Here is a 20,944-nt window from a genome sequence, read left to right on the forward strand (position 1 = left end):
TTTAGCCCTTGTTCTTTACAAACTTTGCTTTTTTCTCAGTTGTGTTTAATGTCAGTAGGAATAATTGTTTGTCTTGAAAGTGTTTTTCAGTAGATGTATGCAGGTCAGCTTAGTCTGGTTTATACAGATCAGACTCAGATGAAAATGAATTAAAATATTTTTATTCACTTCAGATCAGAATAGAGTGGCAGAATAAGCCTCTGCTTTCAGAACAGTCACTTGGTGAGAGTGCTTTATATAATCTTTCTGGGTGAACTTGAGCCCTGAGGAAATTTTTGGTAGTTGCAAATCAGGTTTCTGGAACTGCAAGCTCGAAAGAAATGACCCTGCTGCTTTGGGAGTGAGCATTTCTGAAAGGTTCTTCTGTACAGCTGAGAGCACCAGTGCCTTTTGCTGCTATGTGCTTTATCTGTGGGATAATTGGTGCTGCAAAAAGCAGGAACACAACAAAACACATCTCATTTTGGAGTGCACCTTATTTGCAAGCAGAACAATGCTGGATTTTTCAGTTCTGAGGTGTGGATATTTGAATGCAGTTTGTGTGCAATTTGCAACATACAAATTAATGGCTTAATATAGTTTGAGAAGTGCAGTCTTTCTTAGCACCCTCATCCTTCATGCAGCACATAAAAATCTGGTATTTTTTCATTTTTCCACAGTCTCTCTAGCAGTGACTCATTCCCATATGCCAACAATCCAACTGGCTTTTTTTTTTCTTGAAATAAATTAACGTGACAGCTATCCTGAGAAATGAGCAACATTCCTGCCTTGTATGTGTTCTCTAGAATACATCTTTTTTAGGAGAGTTATTTTCTGTCCTAAGATTTTAAATGCAAATACTGAGTGGCTTGATGAAGTGGGAGAAGGATACAAAAAAATGTGTATAAATACTTCCACTAGGTCAACTCATAAGATTGTGCTTCTGCCCAGTACTTAAGGGGGGAAAAAAAAAGCTTCCTTTAAATAATCCTGGGTTACTTTTGTCTGATTTTTTTTTTTTTTTTTGTAAGCCCTGAAATTGTCACTTTTAATGTGCAAGACAAAAAAAGACTAATATGGATGTTTCTAAAGCAATTTACTACCTACCAGTCCATTTTTTAATGAGACAGAGAATAGACTTAGTCTGACACCAATTTCAGGGCATGCTGCAATTCTCTGCTGCTTCACTGCTAAAGCTAGGTGACATTTTAGGAAGGAAGAGTGGGAAAACTGAAATTAAAGGGTATATCAAATTAGGATTTTAATTTAAAATATATCCCTGAGTTATTAAAAAAAATACTGTTTTGTCATTTTCAAAATCAATTATTTCAGTTTAGAAATGTTAATGCATTGTATGCAAAAATAAAAAAAGCATCTAAATTGTTAAGTGAAACAAATAGAGGATAATAGAGGATATGGTACTAGGGTTGACAATCAAGGCATTCTTACATATATTAAAATATCAGTTCAGCATAACTGGTATTAATTACATTCATTTCTAAATTTTAAATCTTTACCAGCTATTTTCTGCTGCATTTCAGGGATTAGTTTCACCACTTGAAGCTTTGATCTCTCATACCCACAGACTTGCACTTTTAGCTATCATCTATTTTTCTGACTTAGTTGATGCTGAATCATATAAATATTTTTTTTTCTTGCTTTCTGGTTTAGATTTCACATTGCCTGTCCTGATTCAGAGATCCTGTGTGTATTGGACATGATTCCTTGTATCCCTATGAACCATTAGTGCTACTTCTCTTACATCTGAATACAGGAAAAAGAGAAGCAACAAAGCAATGTAGAGCTCCTTACATACATCTCTTGACAAACTCCAGTAATGTTGCAGTTTTTCAGTAGCTTTCTCCTGTTTTTCATTCTCCTGTACTCAAGTACCTGGCCAAAAGCTGTATGTTTGAGAGGAATTTTGTTTTAAGACCTGCCAAGAAATAAGAGGGCTTTTATTACTGAATGATTCATCAGTGCAGAACTTGTTTTGCTCCTGCTGAAGTATTTTGTGTGATGCAGAGATAATTGCCACAGTTGTAAAATATTTTCATTGAGAACAGTTGACATAAAACACTGCACAGAAACTGATCTGTCATCTTTGTTGCTTGGTGAATCATAATGTGTTGTATATTTTGACTTTCTTTTTGTTTGAAATATCTCTGTGAAGGTTTAAAAAAAACACATAATTTTGCTCAATTTGTATTTTGAAATACGAAGGTAGCATTTCATAGAACATGAAAGTTGCTGGAATTTTTTTTTTCTACTTCCCAAATTATGAATACTTTAGAGAAAGGAGCAACATATAAGTAATATGGAAACTTATTTTGAGGACTAAAATCTTTTATTTTTAAAGCTGACAAATGGTTGGTTGAAAGTTCTTTCACCTTGTGAGGGCTAAATTCTTTCACATTTGAAAACCAAATCAGGTTTTTTACTGAACAGAATGTACATGTGGGCTTGGAGCATGGGAAATGTTGAAAACTGTGAAAAATAGCCATTTTTAATGGTAACTTGCAGCTACCTCCCTTCTCTGCCACCATGAGTTTGTGTCCCTTCCTTAGCACAAGTGACACAATGAGCAGTGATAAGAGTTCGTGTGTTTGCAACACAATAGCACATGATGTTTAATTCCTGTGTAGTATTTTCTGCAGTTTTGTTTGGAGGGGGCTGAAGAATGGTAGGGTCAGCAGCTCTGGAGCCCTGTAATGCACTTCAGTGGCAATGGGCAGCATGTCCAAGTCACATCAAAGGTTTGGCAGACTGCATTTTGGAAACAGAACTTCTAGAATCTCTATCCTAGAACACGTACTGTTGTATTCATACTGACACCTTTTCTGCCTGTCATGCACTATGGGCCCTTTTTTTTTTCAAGAAATTAATAGGATTTTAAATAAAGGGTCAGTATGACTCTCTCATCCCAGGCCCTTTGTAGTCCAGTGCCAGGATTTCTCTCTGTTGTGTGCTGGTCGATGCAAGTAATTGACTTTTATATTGTTTCTGTACAAGTCTGTGACAAAATGTTTCATAAACAAATAAATGAGCTGACTGCAAGAACTCAGCATATTAAACCATCTTCAGTGCTTTTCCACTAGAAAGTCAGAACCTGGAGACCAAATACAATTGTCTAAAGACAATGTCCTCTTCTGCTCTGATCTTGGCATATGACCCCTGGCTGCTGCATTTGCTTTGTGATAATGGTTGAGAACTGTAGAAAACACATGGAAAAATCCTCTCTTCTGCCTAAATCCTATTCCAGAATCCTAGGAAATGCAGTGACCACTGTGGCATTCCCATAAGCTCTATTTGGATTTTAAACTTAATTCTGTAAGGACATTAATTCTGTTATTTGAATATCTGATACATCTTTGAATTTGCTATTCATAACATCTTTGTAAATGTGATATGAACAGAAATGTTTGAAATTGAAATGTACCTTCAGTTTATATGTTCACCACAGCTACAAAGACAAAACACATTTTAATTATCATAACTATGTATATACACACACATTCTTATATATGCATATGTAAATGTACCTACAGTAAATTTGGTTTTCTCTTTTAGGTGTATGCTACGAGTTTTGGATTCCTTTGGCACTGAGCCAGAGTTTAACCATGCCCATTATGCCCAGTCTAAAGGCCACAAGACACCCTGGGGAAAGTGGAACCTCAATCCACAGCAGTTTTATACAATGTTCCGTAAGTACCTCTGTGCTTATCAATAATTTAGAGCTTTTAAAATGAATGCTGTCATTGAGAAGATTTTTTTCATTATGAAAGACAAATTCACAGTTTAATAAAATGCAACTGCAAAATGGGAAGAATTGTGTCAGTGTCTGTACATTGTACAAAAGCTCTGTTGTGCTTCCACCCAGCAATGAGAAAATTAAAATGCTGAGCTAATATAAATAGTGGTGGGGAACTTTATGCTCTGGGTACCTGTGCAAAGTGGTGCTTGGCTTTTCCCTTAAGTGTCAGGGAGTTTGTTACTTTTGCTTTCTCTAATATTAGTATGAAGCAGTAGACCTAGGAGCTTGCTAGGTTATATTTTTATAAACTGCATTTCATTGTGTTGAGCTGAAGTTTGGAACTATGTTAGCTATAGTTTTATATTCCTGCTTTTGTTCCTCAACAACTCAGCAGCATCCCTTCACTGTTTCTTTGTGTTCAGAGTTTTAAAATGACCACTCAGCAAAAATTTTTTGTCTCTACTTTTTTATGAATTTATAAAAATTTTTACCTAGTTTGTTTTCATATTGTGATTATTTCTCCTCAGATGAAATGATCAACATTTGTTTGCCAGTAGTGTACAAAGCTATTGTAAAATCAGTAGTAGATTTCAGCACTGCTGTATATCTTTCAAGCATTGATAAATATCTTTTGAAGTGACCCCAGCCAAACCTAAAAAAGAAACAGAAGAGATGCAAAAAAAAAAAAGGTATAAATTCCCTATAAATTGGGTCAGATTAAATGATTTGTGTGACCTGGTCTACACCTAGTCTTTGACTCTATGGCAGTAGGTTCCAGAATCAAGGGATCTCTCTCTTGGCTGCTGCAGCAGTAATTGAAGTGTGTTATCTCTGAAAGGTCACTGCTGCAGGCTGGAGGGCAAGGGAGGCTCAGGGCAGTTCCTTGTGCTGTGTGCAGAGGCTGCTCAGCCCAAAAATGTAAGGAAACATTTCATGGTGACCAGCACACCTCCAGAATTTGATGCTGTTTCCTGTCTGACATTAAGACCAGGGCTCTGTTCTCTCTCATCAGCTTTCATCATCAATCTTTCAAACTTTCCTGCTTTTCACAGCAGAATTATACACGCTGCTCTCGGGTTGACACGCTTTTGATTTCAGTTGCCCTGTAAAATTCTTGAGAGAGGCATATTTTGTCTGTCAACATTTGCTGTGCAAGTTTTTCCAGAGAAATATAAGTGAAGGTTGTTCAAGAGATAAAAGGCTGCATTCACAGTTGTTGGGAAGCAAGTAACAAAACATGTGGTGCTGAAATGTGACTTGGAAGTGGCTGCAGAGTTTGTGTCTGGATATTAGTAAGCAGAGCTTGTTCTGTATCCACATTTGCTAATATTAATTGGTTCATGTCCTAAATGGAAAAGGGACTCAATCGTGCTTTGTTTAAGTTGTCCAGCTGTTGGGAAATTGAGATGTGAGGTCCTGTTCAGGATAGCACCAAGGGGGATGATGCACTCAATGAAAACAGCTGGATGAGCACTGCTGGTACAGCTGTGTGTGTGCACTACTCAGTCCCACTCCATGACATGCAGAAGAAAGTAAATCTTCTCCTGGAGGTTTCTGTTGTGGCAGTACAGACTGCCACTGGTACAGTCTCTTGTGCAGAGAAAATTGCTTCATAATGAATTTTCCAAAGAGTAAGACTATATTGGAATTTTAATAAATGACAATTTCCAATTTTTACTGCTGGAAATGACTGCAGTTCTTCCTCTGCAGGAAAAGTGGTAAAGAGATTGCAGGCAAACTAATTCTGAAGCATGAGTGATTCCAGTGCTGTGGATTATTCAAGGATTTTCCGTTGTTTTTTTTGTTTTGGTTTGGTTTTTTGTTTTGTTTTTTGGTTGTTGTTTTTTTTGATACTAGGTGCAGATGAGTCAACATGTTTTGTGATATTTAAAGTTGATATTTGTTTTGTTCTCTGATGCAGAGATAGCACCATCTTTATGGGGTTGTGATTAAAAGTGCATATTATGCACCAGTAAAGATTTTATGGCAGATTGGAACCCTGGACAGCTTCCCAAGATCCCCAGACTCTATTATGTTTTGAGAACTCTGATTATAAGGGCAGAAAATTATCCTGAGCAACAAGCAAGCCATATTCAAACCTGTGGCATATTACCAAGTGCTTGACTGTTCTCTGAGTTTTCCAGAAGCATGAGAGCTTTTCCCCCCTTTTATGTTTTCCATGTTTTTAGTTCAAATACCTTCATGCTAAGTAACAGCACTGGTACTTCTAAAAGTGCGTGGTCTTGCTTAAAAATCCATCTGAGTGCTGCTTCCTGTCCATGATATTTGAGACACTGAATTCCACCAGTTCTAAGTGCTAACTTTAACAAAGGTTTATTTTTCTTTTGAGTGTGTGCTGCCTTGACTCTACTTTCAATGCAGTCTCTCATCCAAAAATATGAAAGGATGGAAAAATGCCCCTTCTCAGACATATTCTCAGAAATGTGCTGTTTGCTATGTAAAATTCTAAAAAGTCCTTGGGTCTAAGTGGGTGCCTGGCTGTTGCTGAGGCATTTTTATGTGAAAAAGAGTAATTGTCATTTGAAAGACTAAATGTAATGGCAGAGGGAGTGTATGGTTTCTCTGTTCTCCTGTATTATCCACTTGGCTTATTTTTAGGAAAAAAATGCAAAACCTCATAATTGCAATAGAATTTTTTTTTAATAACTCTACTAGAGGTTTAGCATTACATGTATTGAAAATGCCTGGGGTGTTGTCTTTGGATTTAGGGTCTTTTTGTTTTGTTTTGTGTTCTTAAGCTTTTCAAAATGTGATTAATTGTCAGCTTGTGTGCCAGAATTTAACAGGAAGCCTAGAGAGGAGATCCTGCTGTTTATTGCAGCCTTTTTCTATGTGCACTTGTGAGGCTGTGGCACTTTTTAGAGGCAAAAAAACCCCATGTGTTGGAGTAGTTTTTATATAGTAGGGATGGATTTTTACCTGAAGCATTGAGTGTTGGAGTCCATCACTGAAATTAAACACCCTTACTTTTAATGAGCCTAAATATTTGTGTCTTTATAGGGGGGAGAACAGTGACCAGCACTGCTGGATGTCACTGCTGTAAAAGGAAAACACTGGGGATAAAAAGAATATGAAAACCTATGAGTAAATTGTGTATCTTTTGCACACACTTTATTTGCCTGGATGGGATCGAAAACAGTTTTGCCAACTTCACTTGCCACCTTTAAATATTTTATGATCACTATGTCTGGGTGAATGAGGCAATGCAATTTGTATTCTGGTTTGCATAGTGTGACTTGGTAGGCCAGTAATTAGCATATATTATCACTGACACACAGTGAGTTGGGTGGTTGGTGCTGGTAATTCCAGTATAGGAGGTGAACCCAAGAAATTTGCTAAAATTTATTTATGCCATTGAGCAACTTCCAACTTTGCTAACAAGCATAAATCCAGGGGGTTTTCAAACTGTTGGTATTGTATCTCTGAGATTTGTCTGGATTTCTTCTGTTTCTTTTATCTCTAATAACAAAATAAAGCTTAGCACACAGACAAAAAATATCATTACCATTGGACTCAGTCCAGCTGCAGAGTTTTTATCATCAGAAACAAGACAGAAAATAGCTGCTTACTCCAGTAGGCACATGGAGCAGGACTTAAAATTAATACAAACTATTTTGGATAATAAAGCAAGCAAATGTATCTTTCAGTGCTAATAAGAAGGAGATGATCAGTTGCATAATATGTTCCTTATAGCTTCTTTTCTGACAACATTCACTCTAATGTAGCATAAACCAATATTTTCAAAGGTGCTGAATCTGCTCTGTTTCTTACAGCTCACACTCCAGATAACAGCTTCCTTGGATTTGTAGTAGAGCAGCATCTGAATTCCAGTGACATTAAGCACATTAATGACATCAAAAGGCAGAATCAATCTCTCGTTTATGGCAAAGTAGATAATTTCTGGAAGGTGAGTTTTTTTTATACTCATATGCTTTAGTAAATTTATGTTGGTCGATATAATAAAGCATAATTTAAAATTTGAAAGTGTCCCATCTGTCTAAACCCATTAAGTTCTTCTTCTGGAAACAAACATATTCGAATAATTAAATTGAACATTTTAAAGTCTTTCTGTTAGAGAAATTTCTGTCTAGATTGATGTGGATCCTTTGCTATTTCTGTACACCTTTCTGATAGAATAAAGATATAGTCTTAATGTCACAATAATTTTAGAAAATGCAGAAGGCTGGTAAACATAATGGAAAATTTAAGGTGTGAATTTTCATCAATCATAAGCAAACCTGTCTTTCAATTACTTCTGTTCGTATGTCTACAACGAAAAATGTGCTGCATTTTGAGATGGAAATTCTGTTTCACTAAAGGTTCTAAAAGTGTGCAGTCTCATTTTATCTCCTCATAATAATATCAGAGTTTTGTTTCTTTAATATTACCATTATTGTATTTTCTCTCATCTGCAGATGAGAGCAGCAGAATAACAGCAGCAAGGTTTGGTCATATTTTCACTAAATTAAAGTATATTGTGTTATTACGTCACAGTGTTATCTTTTTTTTTTTTTTTTTTTTGCCCACTTTCCTTTTCTGTGACTCCTTCTGCCAGGCTGACATATCTGGGAATGTGTGTCTCATACAGTTTTTATAGAGATTACTTACTAGTAACTGGATTTCTTCCAAGTTACCTCCAGCTCTGTGTGCCCAAATACTCTGCATGCCCATATCCTCCATGTGCCTTCCCTCCTGCCTAAAAAACCCTTTAAGCCTCTTGTCAACTGAAAAAGGGATTTTTCAGTGCCATGCATAGGGCCAAACAGTGCAAGAGCACCTGGCTCTCACATTGTCATTCCTTTTCTCTTTATTGGCATGAGAATATTGGTCTTGCACAGTTTTTCAAACCACAGAAGCAACATTCATTCTGACCATTAAGATTATACAGAATAAATTCTCTAAAGATGATAGCTACAAGTAAATGGTCCATCTGTGAGATGAAACAAGACTAAAATTTGATAGAAACAGTAGAATGTTTGCAGTGGTAGCAGAACAGGTAGAGTTGGATGCTTCTTGGCTACTGTGCTGAGAAAGATATGTAGTAAATACATGAAAGTATTTATATTTTGTGTTTGGCTCATGGTATAGAAGGACTCTGTGTGTCCCTGTGTGCAGTCTTTCCTGTCTGCAGAGTGCTGGAGCAGAGCTGGAATCCTTTCTTGAAGTCTTTTCAAGCTTAGGCTCTTCTGCTTTTACTTGTGACTCGTACTTTTACTAGTGACTGATCTCATTATCAGTCTCTGAAGTACAGCAGCATGCAATAATCATCTGAACTTCCTGGCCTGATTTGCAGTGCACATCAGCAGAAGGACATGTTGAATACTAGTTGGATTTAAGGAACAAGACAGCTCCTTAGTCACCAGGGTGTTTTTCACTGACATATATATATTTCTCAGTTTATTCAGTCTGTATGGAGTCAGAAATATGTATGGATATTTTATATGCCCAGAGGGGAGATTTGCGATTAGTCTCAGATTCTGTATGACACACAGGATATTCATGGACTGATTTAGACAAAAAACATGGCTTTTTGGATAAGAACATCCAGTCTTGATTTTTAAATAGCACACAGTGGAAAAGCCCACTGTTTCCTCTGGTGAAGTCCTCCAATAATTGTCTTCTCCCTTAAGACTGGCATTATTTCTAGTACAGATTTCCATGTGGTTGCTTCAAGTCTTAGTAGCAGTTAAAAACTTTCTCAACTGGGCTGATGATGTTTCTGTTCTGTTGCCCTGTAGGAATATATAGGTTGAGGTCAAAGTAGCCCATAGTCATCTCCTGAAAAGTCTGTATATGCTGAACCCCTGAGAGCTTTGTGCTTTCTAATCCTCAAGAGTTTTCACATGTCTGTTTTCTCTGAACCCTCTCAAGATTATTCACATTCCTCTTGAAATGTGAATGTTTGCAAAGGGCACGTGGGCCATACCAGCATCCAATCCAAAAGGAAATACTGTCTCCTTTTCAGACAGGTCCCCTTTCCACCATTAGGAACTCTCAGCCAAGACCTTTGTATCATTTTTCAAGTGCTGCTTTTCAAGTCACTGCTGTATTTTATCACTATTGCCTATCTTGTTTTTTCCAAGATGTCTCATCTGGTATCTGGCCATATTAAAATGTGTACTGTGTGCTCGTAACATCGAGCAAATTAAAACTGTAATTTGCAGATTGTAACAGCAGTCATGCCCATATGCACTCATATATAAAGTGCAAATCACTGCAGATAGGCTTTGAATCAGTTACAGTGTGGGATTTCTTATCTGGAGTGATAAAATCCAATTCTTGTGATCAAGAGAAAGCCTGAACTAATCTTCTGTGTGTATAATTTGCTTATTTCACGTTTCTTTCATTTTCCCTGTTCAGTGCTCTTTTCATCTGCCACCATGGCTTGTATGGAACCAGACTAATCTATTTATCCTGCTCCTGTTCTTCTTACTGAACATGGCCAATTAATGAGAAGTGTAATCTGCACAGAGTACATGTGTCACTGCTGGGGCTGATCAGTCATTAGAGAAGCACAGTGGAGAGGGGGGAGCATTCCTGTCCCCAGACTTTGGTGCTTTTGGGGACTAGCAGTGACAAATCAATTGTTTAATTTTAAACCAAGCAGGCTGAAGTGGGACTGAAGTGTGCACAGGACCTCTTCTCCCTGGGGCTATATAAACCACCATGGCTTTATACAGCCATGGATAATACTGGTTCTTTTCTGTGTCTGAGCCCAGTGACATCCATCCCATATCACAGTGGCCAAGCCTGGGTGCACCTCTTGAGGTCAGGATGGGTGTATGGTGCAGAGGGTATGAGACACATCTGCTTTATTGCCCTCTAATAACTAAATCAGTCCTAGGTGGGTTGAGGATTGCAAATCTCAGAATTTGTAATGTGTCTAAAGAATTTTGCCACAGTTCTAAAGGTAATCATTGGAGGTAAGATATGAAGGGCAACATTTGCCAAGTTTTGGAAAAGTGTTTGTTGGGATTAATGGTTTGGGGTTTTGTCTGGGAATTCTGGCAGTACTAAGGAGTAAAGAGAGTCCTATCTGCCAAAGTGGGTGGGGGAAAGGAATTAATAAAATGTGTGTGAAACCCATAATGCTCTCCATTATCAAAATTTGCTTTAATTACAGAACATTTCAATTAAAAGAGAATGTTTGAAGCTTTTCATGCTGACTTAGCTCCTGTTTCTAAGTCTTTTCTTTGTTCTTCCTGCAACTTACTGTTTTACTCTTCCACTAATTTGACCCTTAATCCTAGAAGAAAGAGTAGAGAATCATTTTGCAGTACTTGCTATTTCTTTTTTTTTGTGAGCTGTGAGGGAAGTCAGAAGGTTGCTTTATGTGAAAATAGGCATCAATGCATAACATATGATCACTGCTTTAGTATTTTATTATAGTCTCTTGGAGCTGTCTTGAAAATATTTGTATATTTAGAGGCAAAATAATGTGTGAGTTTCTTACTAATGCCACTTGAAAAGCTGGGCATTCTCCTTAAATATATACTGCCTGCATAGCAACTTCTGAAGAGCTGGATTGGAAATGGTTACCTTTAGCTTGTTCTCAATGGGAAAGCACATCACCCAGGCTGTTCACACTAATGTCTTCCCTTTATAGCTCCAGGGAACATGCAATGAAATGGAATTTCACCAACATATGCCCCCTTGCACAAAGCAGGAGGAAAGTCCCTTCCTTCTGGTTGGTTTTTGTACTTCATGTTTAGTGTTGCACTTTGAAGAAATATTTCAGCTTTTCAACTAAAAGAAAAATAAGTAAAGGGACAAAGTCCTTCTCACTTTTTCTCCTCTGTGGTCAGTGCACTCACAGACTTGTCTTGTGATTGCTCTATTTTGTGTTCCTCCAAATGTGCAGCAGCACTGGGGGTTTATCAGTTGATCAAAGGTTACCCTAGAGCCTGGCACCAGCACTGTCCTGCCTTATCCCACGAATATAACAATGGAATATATAAATTGGAATGAGCCAGACATTTTAGCTCAGCAACATTTCTGAAATTCACCATTTCCTTCTGAAAGCAGTATGGATCCAAAACAAGTAAATCAAAATAAATTGAGTGCAGTAAATAAGCATCCACTTTTAAAGGCTTATTCTTTAACATTTATTATGAAAATTAGAATTTAATGTATTATGAAGGAAGGAAAAAAAACCCTATTGTTTTCATGGATATTTACCTGCCAGTGATCTCACTTTGCAGAACTCTTCAGCTTCAAAATGAATTAGAGAGGTCTTACAGTACTGATTAACACAATCATCTCTTGTTACTTGGTCAGCACAAAACCAACACAACCTTTTCTTCCTGTGGTCTCACTTTCTGTTTTCATCTGTACTCCTGCAGTTTTGTCCTTCAGCAGTTACAGTGCACAAGGATGTCTCATTGTTGGTTCTGGAAATTTCCATTCAAAGAACAGGAAATTGCTGCTTAGGTGTTGGTGTGCATTGCATGACCATGAAATTGTCAAATTGGGAAAAACTCCGTGTTTAAAAAACTCCAACTCTTCATGGATGAAAAAGATGAGGATAGGGAACTGGATAAGGTTCTTTAAGCTCTGCCAGAAATCCTAAACCTTCACTGAGATGTTTTATTCATTTTTAGTGCAAAATTTATATATGTGCCAATGTATGTTTTATTCAGAGATACATGGTGCCTTAAAAAGAAGCCATAAATGGACATTCAGGAAGAGCAAGAGCATAGCAAAGTTATATAATACTTCCCTTGCAAATTCTCTCTTTCCAGCTTTTCTAATCTGATGTATTTCCTGAATCTGTTTCTCTGTTGATAAACTGTCTGTTCACACATTTTTGAGATGTCAGTAAGAGGTGATTTCAAAGTGTTTGTTTGATCATGAACCTATGCAAACATTTTTTTGCCTCTGCAGCTTTCTCTGTCATGGAGTCCCTCAAATCCATGATCTGTTGCAGGAGAAATTGTTAACCTGGGCATTTTTCTTAACTTGTCCCCTATGAGCTTTATTTGGATTTCTTTGTATAGGACATTTTGAATAGTCAGTCACTATCCACGTTCTTTATGCCAACTATGACTTTGTAATCCTCCCTCATATTCTGACAAGTTGTCTTTTTCAAACTGAAGAATTGTTAAAGAATTTCTTGCAGATTTCTGTGTATATCATTGGAAGCTGTCCTGTATCTTGGATCCTTCTTACCCCTCTCAGAACACTGTCCAATGTTTTCAGCTTCTTTTTGAGAAAATGGACCAGAAGTGCAGAGTGCGTGAAGAGGGGGAGAATGTTTTTTACAGAATAGTTCTATAATATTCTCTTTATTTATGAATTTCGTTCCAAAAAGTTCCTATCATTTACTTGCTTGGTGAGTGGGCTGACTGCTACTGAACAATGGACTGATTTTTTTTCATGGGCCATAATCATGTGTTATTTTAATGCAAAGTCTTCATTCTTGAGTGACACTGGTTAGCTCAGGGGTTTCTTTCCACACTTGAAGTGAGGACTGGTTTTCAACATTTCTGTCACTTTAGTTAAGTTACCAAACGTGTTTTATTTCTGTGAGCAGAAGTCTATGCAGCACTGGGGGGAGATGCTGGAAAATTCTTTTAGCTTTAGCACAAAGTGTATGATCCCCATATTCATGGTTAACACTTAGTTTTGTACCATACAGTGCTTAGTACAAAGATTAATGTGGCCTTGTGTTAACTCCCTGTGTCTGAGACTAATGAGTCTTGTGCCAGCTAATGCCTCCTTGTTTACTTGTATTAATGATTCATATGTACTGGCTGATATCTTAGTTTTGAGAACAAGGATTGTGTGTTAGAGAAAGGAAGGATAAGAGAAGTATATTATGACTTGATGACATATTTGAGATACTCTCGAGGAGAAAAGATTCATCAAAAGAGCCAGAACCATATCCAAACCAGTCCATGGCAATGATTAGCATATGTGCTAATTCAGAAAATGTGATGAATATGGATTAGTTTCAGGGATATAACCTGGTCTCTTAAGCTATTGAGCATGCATGCCTTGGGAGAATTCCCCATGCATCCAGTGCTGCTAATAAAGTAATGGCAACTTTTAACCTGACTAATTGGCTGGAGAGTTTTATTTCCTGGGTTTTGGTGATAGATGAATTTATCAGATGGTTTCTTTTCTAGTCTCTCTGTCCCTTAGATTACTGAGGGGGCTTTTTCAAAAGCTATAAAACCCCAGGTGTTCAATATTACAATGTTTTTATGCAACATTTGGAATTAGTTTGTGTGTTGTTACTGTGAATAATGAGAGCATACTTTTGTCCCTTCTTTGTTCTCTTTCACACGATGACTGTTCAGTCACAAGAGTGATTCCCAAACTCTCCCCAAGAGATTTAATTCCTTTAAGGTCTTCAAAGAATTCCTACAAGCTGATTGGCTTCTTTAGAAAACACTAGCAATTTGGTGTGAGGGGGTTTCCTTGGACAGGAAGAATTGTCATTGTCATTTTGATGGGTTTATGTGGTTACATAGGTAACTCTTTATTTAAATTTCAGATTACTTGTTCAGTGTAGAATTCATACTTACTAGTCATGAATCTTCTCCACATCCATTTGTGAATTCAGGGCTGTTTGAAAGTTTCATATTTGATTTTGAGGAGACTTAATCTACTCTTAGTTATATACCCCTGTAAAACACTGTCTGTACTTGACTCTCTTAATATTCTGCAGCCTTTGTGCACTCTCCCAGCTCCCTGGTAGGCAGGATTTTCATTATTCAGGCATGTCTTGAGAAGTCTTTGAGAGGGTGACAGTTCTCGAGCAGAGATTATGTTTGTGTCACAATCTCGATTGTCATACACTGCATTTTGGCTTATTTTTGACTTGACACTGCTACAGATAAGCACCCAGATGATAGGATTCTCAACTTTACAGTATGCATTTAGGATACACAAAGATTTATCCCAGTACTTGCTTCTCTGAATTATATTTGTCAAGCTTTATAAAACCATTGCCCTCTGAATTTTCCAGTGCAAGGAAGGGAGGCTGGATATATGGGCTATTTTACATATGTTTTGCAGTCTGAGCTTTCAAGCCATGAAGCAGTTGAGGACTTTGAATCAAGCTCTGCTGTAATGCAGTTGGCCTGTAGTGGGGCTTAATTCCCTTCAGTGCAGAAGTTTTGGTGCTCTGTGAAGGCACCAGAATGGTCCAAAATTGCAAAATACTGTCATTACCTTGGACTGGCACACTGTTGGTAGAGCAGAGTTGTTAATTACCACCAGCTACTACACTGAGGAAACTAAAAGCAGAGTTTAGTTCTGGATGAACTGTGTTTCCACCACCTATTTTTGTAGCTTTTATATTTAAATTTTTCACCCACCACACTTAAAATTTCACCTCTTCATGCTGTCTTCTTGTCAACATTGTCCTAGGGAAAGACTTATCAAACAGTTGTCGCTTGATTTCTTTGATGAGAAAGGCCTTATCATGATGCTTTTAAAAGTAGGTGGAAATGATTGATGAACAGTAATAGCAGTTCTGCAGTCAGTGATCAACAAAAAGTACTTTTCTGAATGGCATGTTTATTTTAGCTGCTGAAAAATTGCTTCAGAGAAGGTTTTTGTAGCTGTTACTCAATGTTACATTTCCTTTTTGGTTCTGAGGAGAAATAATTTGCCTTTTTTAAAATGTGATTATCTTCCATCCTCTAAGTCTAGGTTTGCAGTATGGACAGCAGGGTGAGCAGTGCAGTCTGACACAAACTGCAGAGAATGGCAGGTTTGCTTTACTGCCCAGCAGCTCATGATCTTGTCTCTTTGAATCCATCTTAGAGAAAGTAAAATTCAAGGAGTTTAAGATAAAAGAATAATTATATCTGCTCCCAAGTGAGCAACTCAGATAAATGGTTAATGGAATGTTAGTATTTTGTTTGTAAGTCACATTTCTTGCTGTATTTACATGTAGCCTTTCTATTTATAAATGCCATTTTTTCAATCTTTCATTTTCTAATTCACTCTTTTTAAAATCTAGAATTTGATTATGTATCCTGATTATTTTTCTGAGGTGGCTTCCTAGAATATATACTTTTATGATCCAAAATAACATGTGTCTGCAAGGAATGTGGAAATTCAGGACTACATAATTGCAAAAGGAGACAAATGTTAGTGAGCCTTAGGTAAAGTATAAAATGCTATAAGGTACCTTTATGGTACTTTATAGATGATTATGAAAGCAGTTGGTTTTGACTCAAAGTAAACAAGAAAATAAAGGAGTGAGATTTTGGTTGGATAAATTATCCATTTATTTGGATAATAAATGTTTCGCCTGTGGTTTTAGACTCTGAATTGGGAAAGAAGTCAGGCATATGCCTAAGTAATATTCCCAGTTAAGGCTGTGCGTGGATAATGTAATTTTAAAACAGCTAAATAAATATTCTGTGAAAGGCTTGTAAAATTGTCATTGCAATCCTGAAAAGAAGTGCAATTTTAGGTAATCTTGGTTTCATTCTTTCTAACGGCTTGTTCCTCAGATTCTTCTTCAGGTAGAGTGCATTTGTGTCACCAGGGCTTGTGTCATGGGCCAGTAAAATCTGGGGCAAGTGCCTTGGTGTTGTTGCTACAGGTGGATCATGTCAGTGGTACCTGCTGCTGCCTTCCCTCCTTTTCCATTCAGAGCCCTGAACACTCCAAAGTTCTGGATGTATTAAAAGCCAGGCAGGCAGGATTAAGGTGTCCTCTGGAAACAAGACCAGGCCACTCTTCTTATATTTCTCCTGCTCATTTCCAAAGAAAAAGTTCTAAATGGATTTTCACTTGACAAAGTATATGAGTTTCTCACAGTTTCTAATTATGGTATTTTAGTTATGTGAGGAGCATCTCTTACAGAGTGGTTCAAATTTGAAGTAAAAAATGGAGCAAGCTTTTAGTATTTTGAATAATTTGTGTTAATTAATAACAAGAATAGCCACACTGAGCAAGAAAGCATCTTTGTCTTTATCTGTTGGCTGTTTTATGTAATCCATAGCCCAGGGCAGTGTCTGGCTGGTGCAGCCTTGGCAGAGCTGCCAGAAGGGGCATTCAGGGGTGGGTCAGCACAAGCAGCTCACCAGCAGAGCAGGGAGAAGGGAGAAGCCATTGTTATGGACATTGAACACCCTCTGCAACAATTAATTCATAAGAAGTAGCACTCATCCACCTAGGCCTGACACCTGCTCCTCCAGGGCTGGAAAAGACAGGATTTTCACCAGTCTACTTGTCCTTTGAATGAACTTCAGTAAAATTGTTGGCCAGCTTTCACACAGGGCTGTGGAGGAACAGTGCACAGAATTTGCATGACAAAAATAGTGAGTGAAAGTAGAATTTGTGAAAGCTCACTTGCTGCCAAGAAGTATAGCTACTTGTTGCCTGATTTTAGAGCTATTACTAAGACTATGTGCAAATATTGAGGGAAAGTCTTCTGATCTGTGTTGCAGACTACATGTAAATACAATCTTCAGCTAATTGCCTTGGAATGCCAGTAGTCTTGAAAACTCAAAAAAACATATGGCACTGAAAATTAAAGTAATTCTTGTGTGCAAACTAGGATGGTGTACTATTTTTTCTTAATTTTTTAAAAATGCAGCATTAAAGCCATTGCTCTTCTCTGGTTCTTTTCCAAAATGCCTTTAAAGCTTCAGGTAGGTGGAACATTTGTAGGTCTCTCATGGACCTCAGTTCAGTTATTCAGCTGCCAAGACTGCATCTTACTAAGGTGACATTCACCCTTTTCTTCACAAAGAAGATAATTATTTTGCATCTTCGACCAAAACAGGGAAAATCTGATATTTCAAAATGAGTTTTTAGTATTTTTAGGCCAGGTATTGTTTCGGCATGCTGAGATTGCAGCTGTCTGGTGGCATTCTGGTTTTTGTCCAATTAGAAATTAAGAGGACTTTTATATTGAGTTCTTTATGCCTCAACTATGAGAGAAAAAGCTACAGTTTTCTTCCAGTTTAGTAGAAAACCAAATTAATAATGTAATGAAAGTTCAAACATTATAGCAATCAAATAGGAATGAGTGAAATTCTTCTTTCCCTGGCTTTTGTGGTACAGGAGATAAAAAACCAGCTCTGATTAAATATTGCTGCTTCAAATTTGTAACAACTGAAAATATTTCTTCCTTGCCATTACAGGATAAGAAGGCTTATCTGGATGTCATCCACACCTACATGGAGGTCCATGGGACTGTTCATGGGACAAGCACCATGTACATTCCTGGCTATGTCAAGAACCATGGAATACTCAGCGGGAGGGATTTGCAGTTCCTACTGAGGGAAACCAAAGTAAGTTTGTTAAGCAGGAGTGGTGGCAAAAAATATCTACAAATAGAGGGTGTCTGAAGTGCATGCATTTCACCTCCTATGAATAAGCTCCAAATTTAAAAGCACTGGAAAAAAAATTATCATGTGTAAAGGAGCTTAAGTTGTGTTTTGTGTGCCAAGAATACATTTTCCATAATGTCTGTGTTTGGTGGATTGACAGCTCATATTAGAAAATTGGGATGACAACCTACAGTCCCATTTAACAACCAGCTTGAGAAACAGGGATAAATGCATTTTTCATTTTCTTGAATGTGATATTCAGCCCAAGGAGATTATCAGCTGAGAATGTGCTCTGTTTTACATCCCTGAGGTCAAAGTTAGGTAACATCCAAAAGCTGCACAGGCACACGCTGGCTCTGCCCTCCCGGTGACTTTAACCCAGAGTGACCCTGCTCTCTCAGGGAGAAAAGCAAAGCTGCACTTGCTTTGCCATTCGTGTCCTTCCCCTGCTTCAGCTGTGCACACACAGTGAGCACAGCAGCGTGGCTTTCTGTGATGGGCTTTGCCTGTGGCTCCAGAGTCAAGAGAACTCAAGATAAGGGACAGGATAAAAATAAATAAATGAAATAAACTTTTGTCCCCACAGTTCTGTCGGGATTCTCTGCCCTTCCCATAATCTTTGTGGCACTTTGCAGCAATAAAACACTTCAGTAGATTGCATTTAAATAGGATGTTTAACTTCAAGTTGGTGAAAGAAGGGGGTTGTGTGTTTAAAATTAGCAAAATCTGTGGAAGTGTACCACTGTTGATAGTTTCTTGCTGTGCACTTCCACAGAAAAATCTCTTAAAAAGAAAAAAAAAAAAAGAGAAAAGCAAGTACCTCTTAGGTTTTCCACACAACTGCAGAGATCTCCTTTTTAAAGTACTGGGAAAATGATGGTAATTTGACATCTCTGTGTGACAGCTGTTGGTAAATTATGAGTTTTTAAAGGCAACCACTGTGTTTATGTGCTTGGTGCCTGCAGATACACATAATGTTGCACATTAAAAAGTCAACATTTGCTTTCGTCATAGATAATCTGAGATTACACAGCTTTTGCCTGTGAGGAGTATGAAATTCCTGTGTTAATAATAATGTGGGAAGAATATTGACCTTGTAATAACCCCAGGCATGAACAGTGACTACCTCTAAAAAAAGTGTGTTCTATTCACTGAAATAGTAAAATAAGCAAATGGACTTCCTGTAAGAATTACTGAAGTCCCTATACAAATGTCAGTTCATAATAATAGTTCTAGTTAACTGAGCCTTCCTCTAATTTTTTATCAGCCATCTTGCACGTATCACATTAAAAAGCTTGTTTTTCGGTCTTAACCAAATATCTCATGTAGTTTATTGGTTATATTTGCTGTGCTCTAAGATGCAATGTGAAGACACATTCAATTTAGGACAAATTCTAGTTGATACCTACATGTTATGCAATTTAGTTGTATGGATTTTGTGACACAGGAGGTAGCAGTCTATTTCCACTCAGATTTTGAGCAGTGATTGCAGCTTCAGATAGAAGAGACTGTTGGTATTGTGAAGTGCTCTGAGACAGTAAATTGCTTATTTTTCACAAAAAGTATTTGGTAAAAAGCATGGATCTGTGCTGTACCGTTGTCAGAGTCCTAGAGCATTTTAGACTCTTGTTGTGCATTAGTTGTGGTTGGTTTTTTCCTCCATAACATTGGGGAAAATCCTTTTCAGAATTTGCTGCATTTCTTAGTAGATGGCACTGAGAAAATCATTGGTGTGTTTCAGAACCCTGCATCAGGAAATCAGTTTTAAAAATTATGTCTGCAAGCAGTATTTTTATATGGCTTTTCTGAACTTTTTTTAGAAGGTTTGCAAATGACAAATCTATTTTCCATTTAAGGAAATTATATATTTAGGATACAGCCAGGCTAACAAAACTTTGCAATGATGATAAACCATTAATAGTCCATCTGCTTCTCCTAATACATAAGTATTGTCAGGGAAATGCCAGTGCAATGTATTTCTGATTTTGCAATGAAATGAAATTAAATATGGCTTATTGCATCATGCATTTTGCTGATTATTCCTGTTTAATACAGTTCCAATATATCTAATTGAACAGAAAAAGTAAAACAGCAGCATCCTGGGATTCAAAGTGGAAACTGAGATCTCCCTGTTAATTTGTTTGGACATTTCACGTGGAGGGGGATTGGGGTGGGTGGTTGTTTTGGGGTTTTTTTTGGCTGGGTGATGTTTAGTATCTCATAGGTACTCTGGCTGTTCTGCCTCAGCATATGGTTACCTGTCAGTGTTGATCAACAGACACACTTGCTCCAAGTCTTTTTGCTGCCTGTACATTCACAGGTCCAGATTTCGATACCCTTTTAAAGGCAATACTTGAACACAGCTTAGTACAAATCACTGCTTACCTGTCACCAGTGGCCATCTGCTGCCTGTGAGGGTCAGTTGTGTTTATGTCAGATGGATCATGGATTGAATTGCTAAAATAAGTCCAGTTTTCTTACAAAAACCAAGCTGACTTGAATAGGAGCTCTATGCCTGGAGGAGGTGTGTGTGTGTGCACATGCATGCAGTGATGTTCAAGGACACGTTTTAATCATAATCACTTTATTCACTAGGCAACATGGCCAGAGTCCCCTAATGAATTTAGTTATGGGGCTTTGTCACCAGACTATCCATGTGCTGTCAGTGTGTGAATAATCAGGGCTGTAACTCCAGGCTGGGAACATGTGTGGGTGCAATGCTTGTCTGGAGCATCGTGGGGAGACAGCAACCTTTGTCCTTAAACTGCCAGAAACTTTCACATGCTTTGAGACTGTGGGCAAGAATTGTCTGTCATTGGTTGTGATTTCAGCACTGTGTTAGCAGGTTTTTGTTAGGTCAGCTGACAAATGTTCTAGTTCGGGGAGA

General features: G+C 37.7%; 1 protein-coding gene across 1 annotated transcript in view; it reads left to right on the top strand.

Moving 5' to 3' along the window:
* MGAT5 (alpha-1,6-mannosylglycoprotein 6-beta-N-acetylglucosaminyltransferase) overlaps window positions 1-20,944 on the top strand; it is a 109,719-nt gene that overhangs the window by 72,993 nt on the left and 15,782 nt on the right. Inside the window, exons 10-12 of the mRNA XM_014870824.2 lie at window positions 3,550-3,683; window positions 7,528-7,661; window positions 17,869-18,018. Of these exons, the coding sequence (XP_014726310.1) occupies window positions 3,550-3,683; window positions 7,528-7,661; window positions 17,869-18,018 (418 nt within the window). The remainder of the gene's footprint in view (window positions 1-3,549; window positions 3,684-7,527; window positions 7,662-17,868; window positions 18,019-20,944) is intronic.

This window comes from Sturnus vulgaris, chromosome 7 (genome assembly GCF_052056855.1).
Source record: "Sturnus vulgaris isolate bStuVul1 chromosome 7, bStuVul1.hap1, whole genome shotgun sequence".
NCBI classification, from domain to species: Eukaryota; Metazoa; Chordata; class Aves; order Passeriformes; family Sturnidae; genus Sturnus; species Sturnus vulgaris.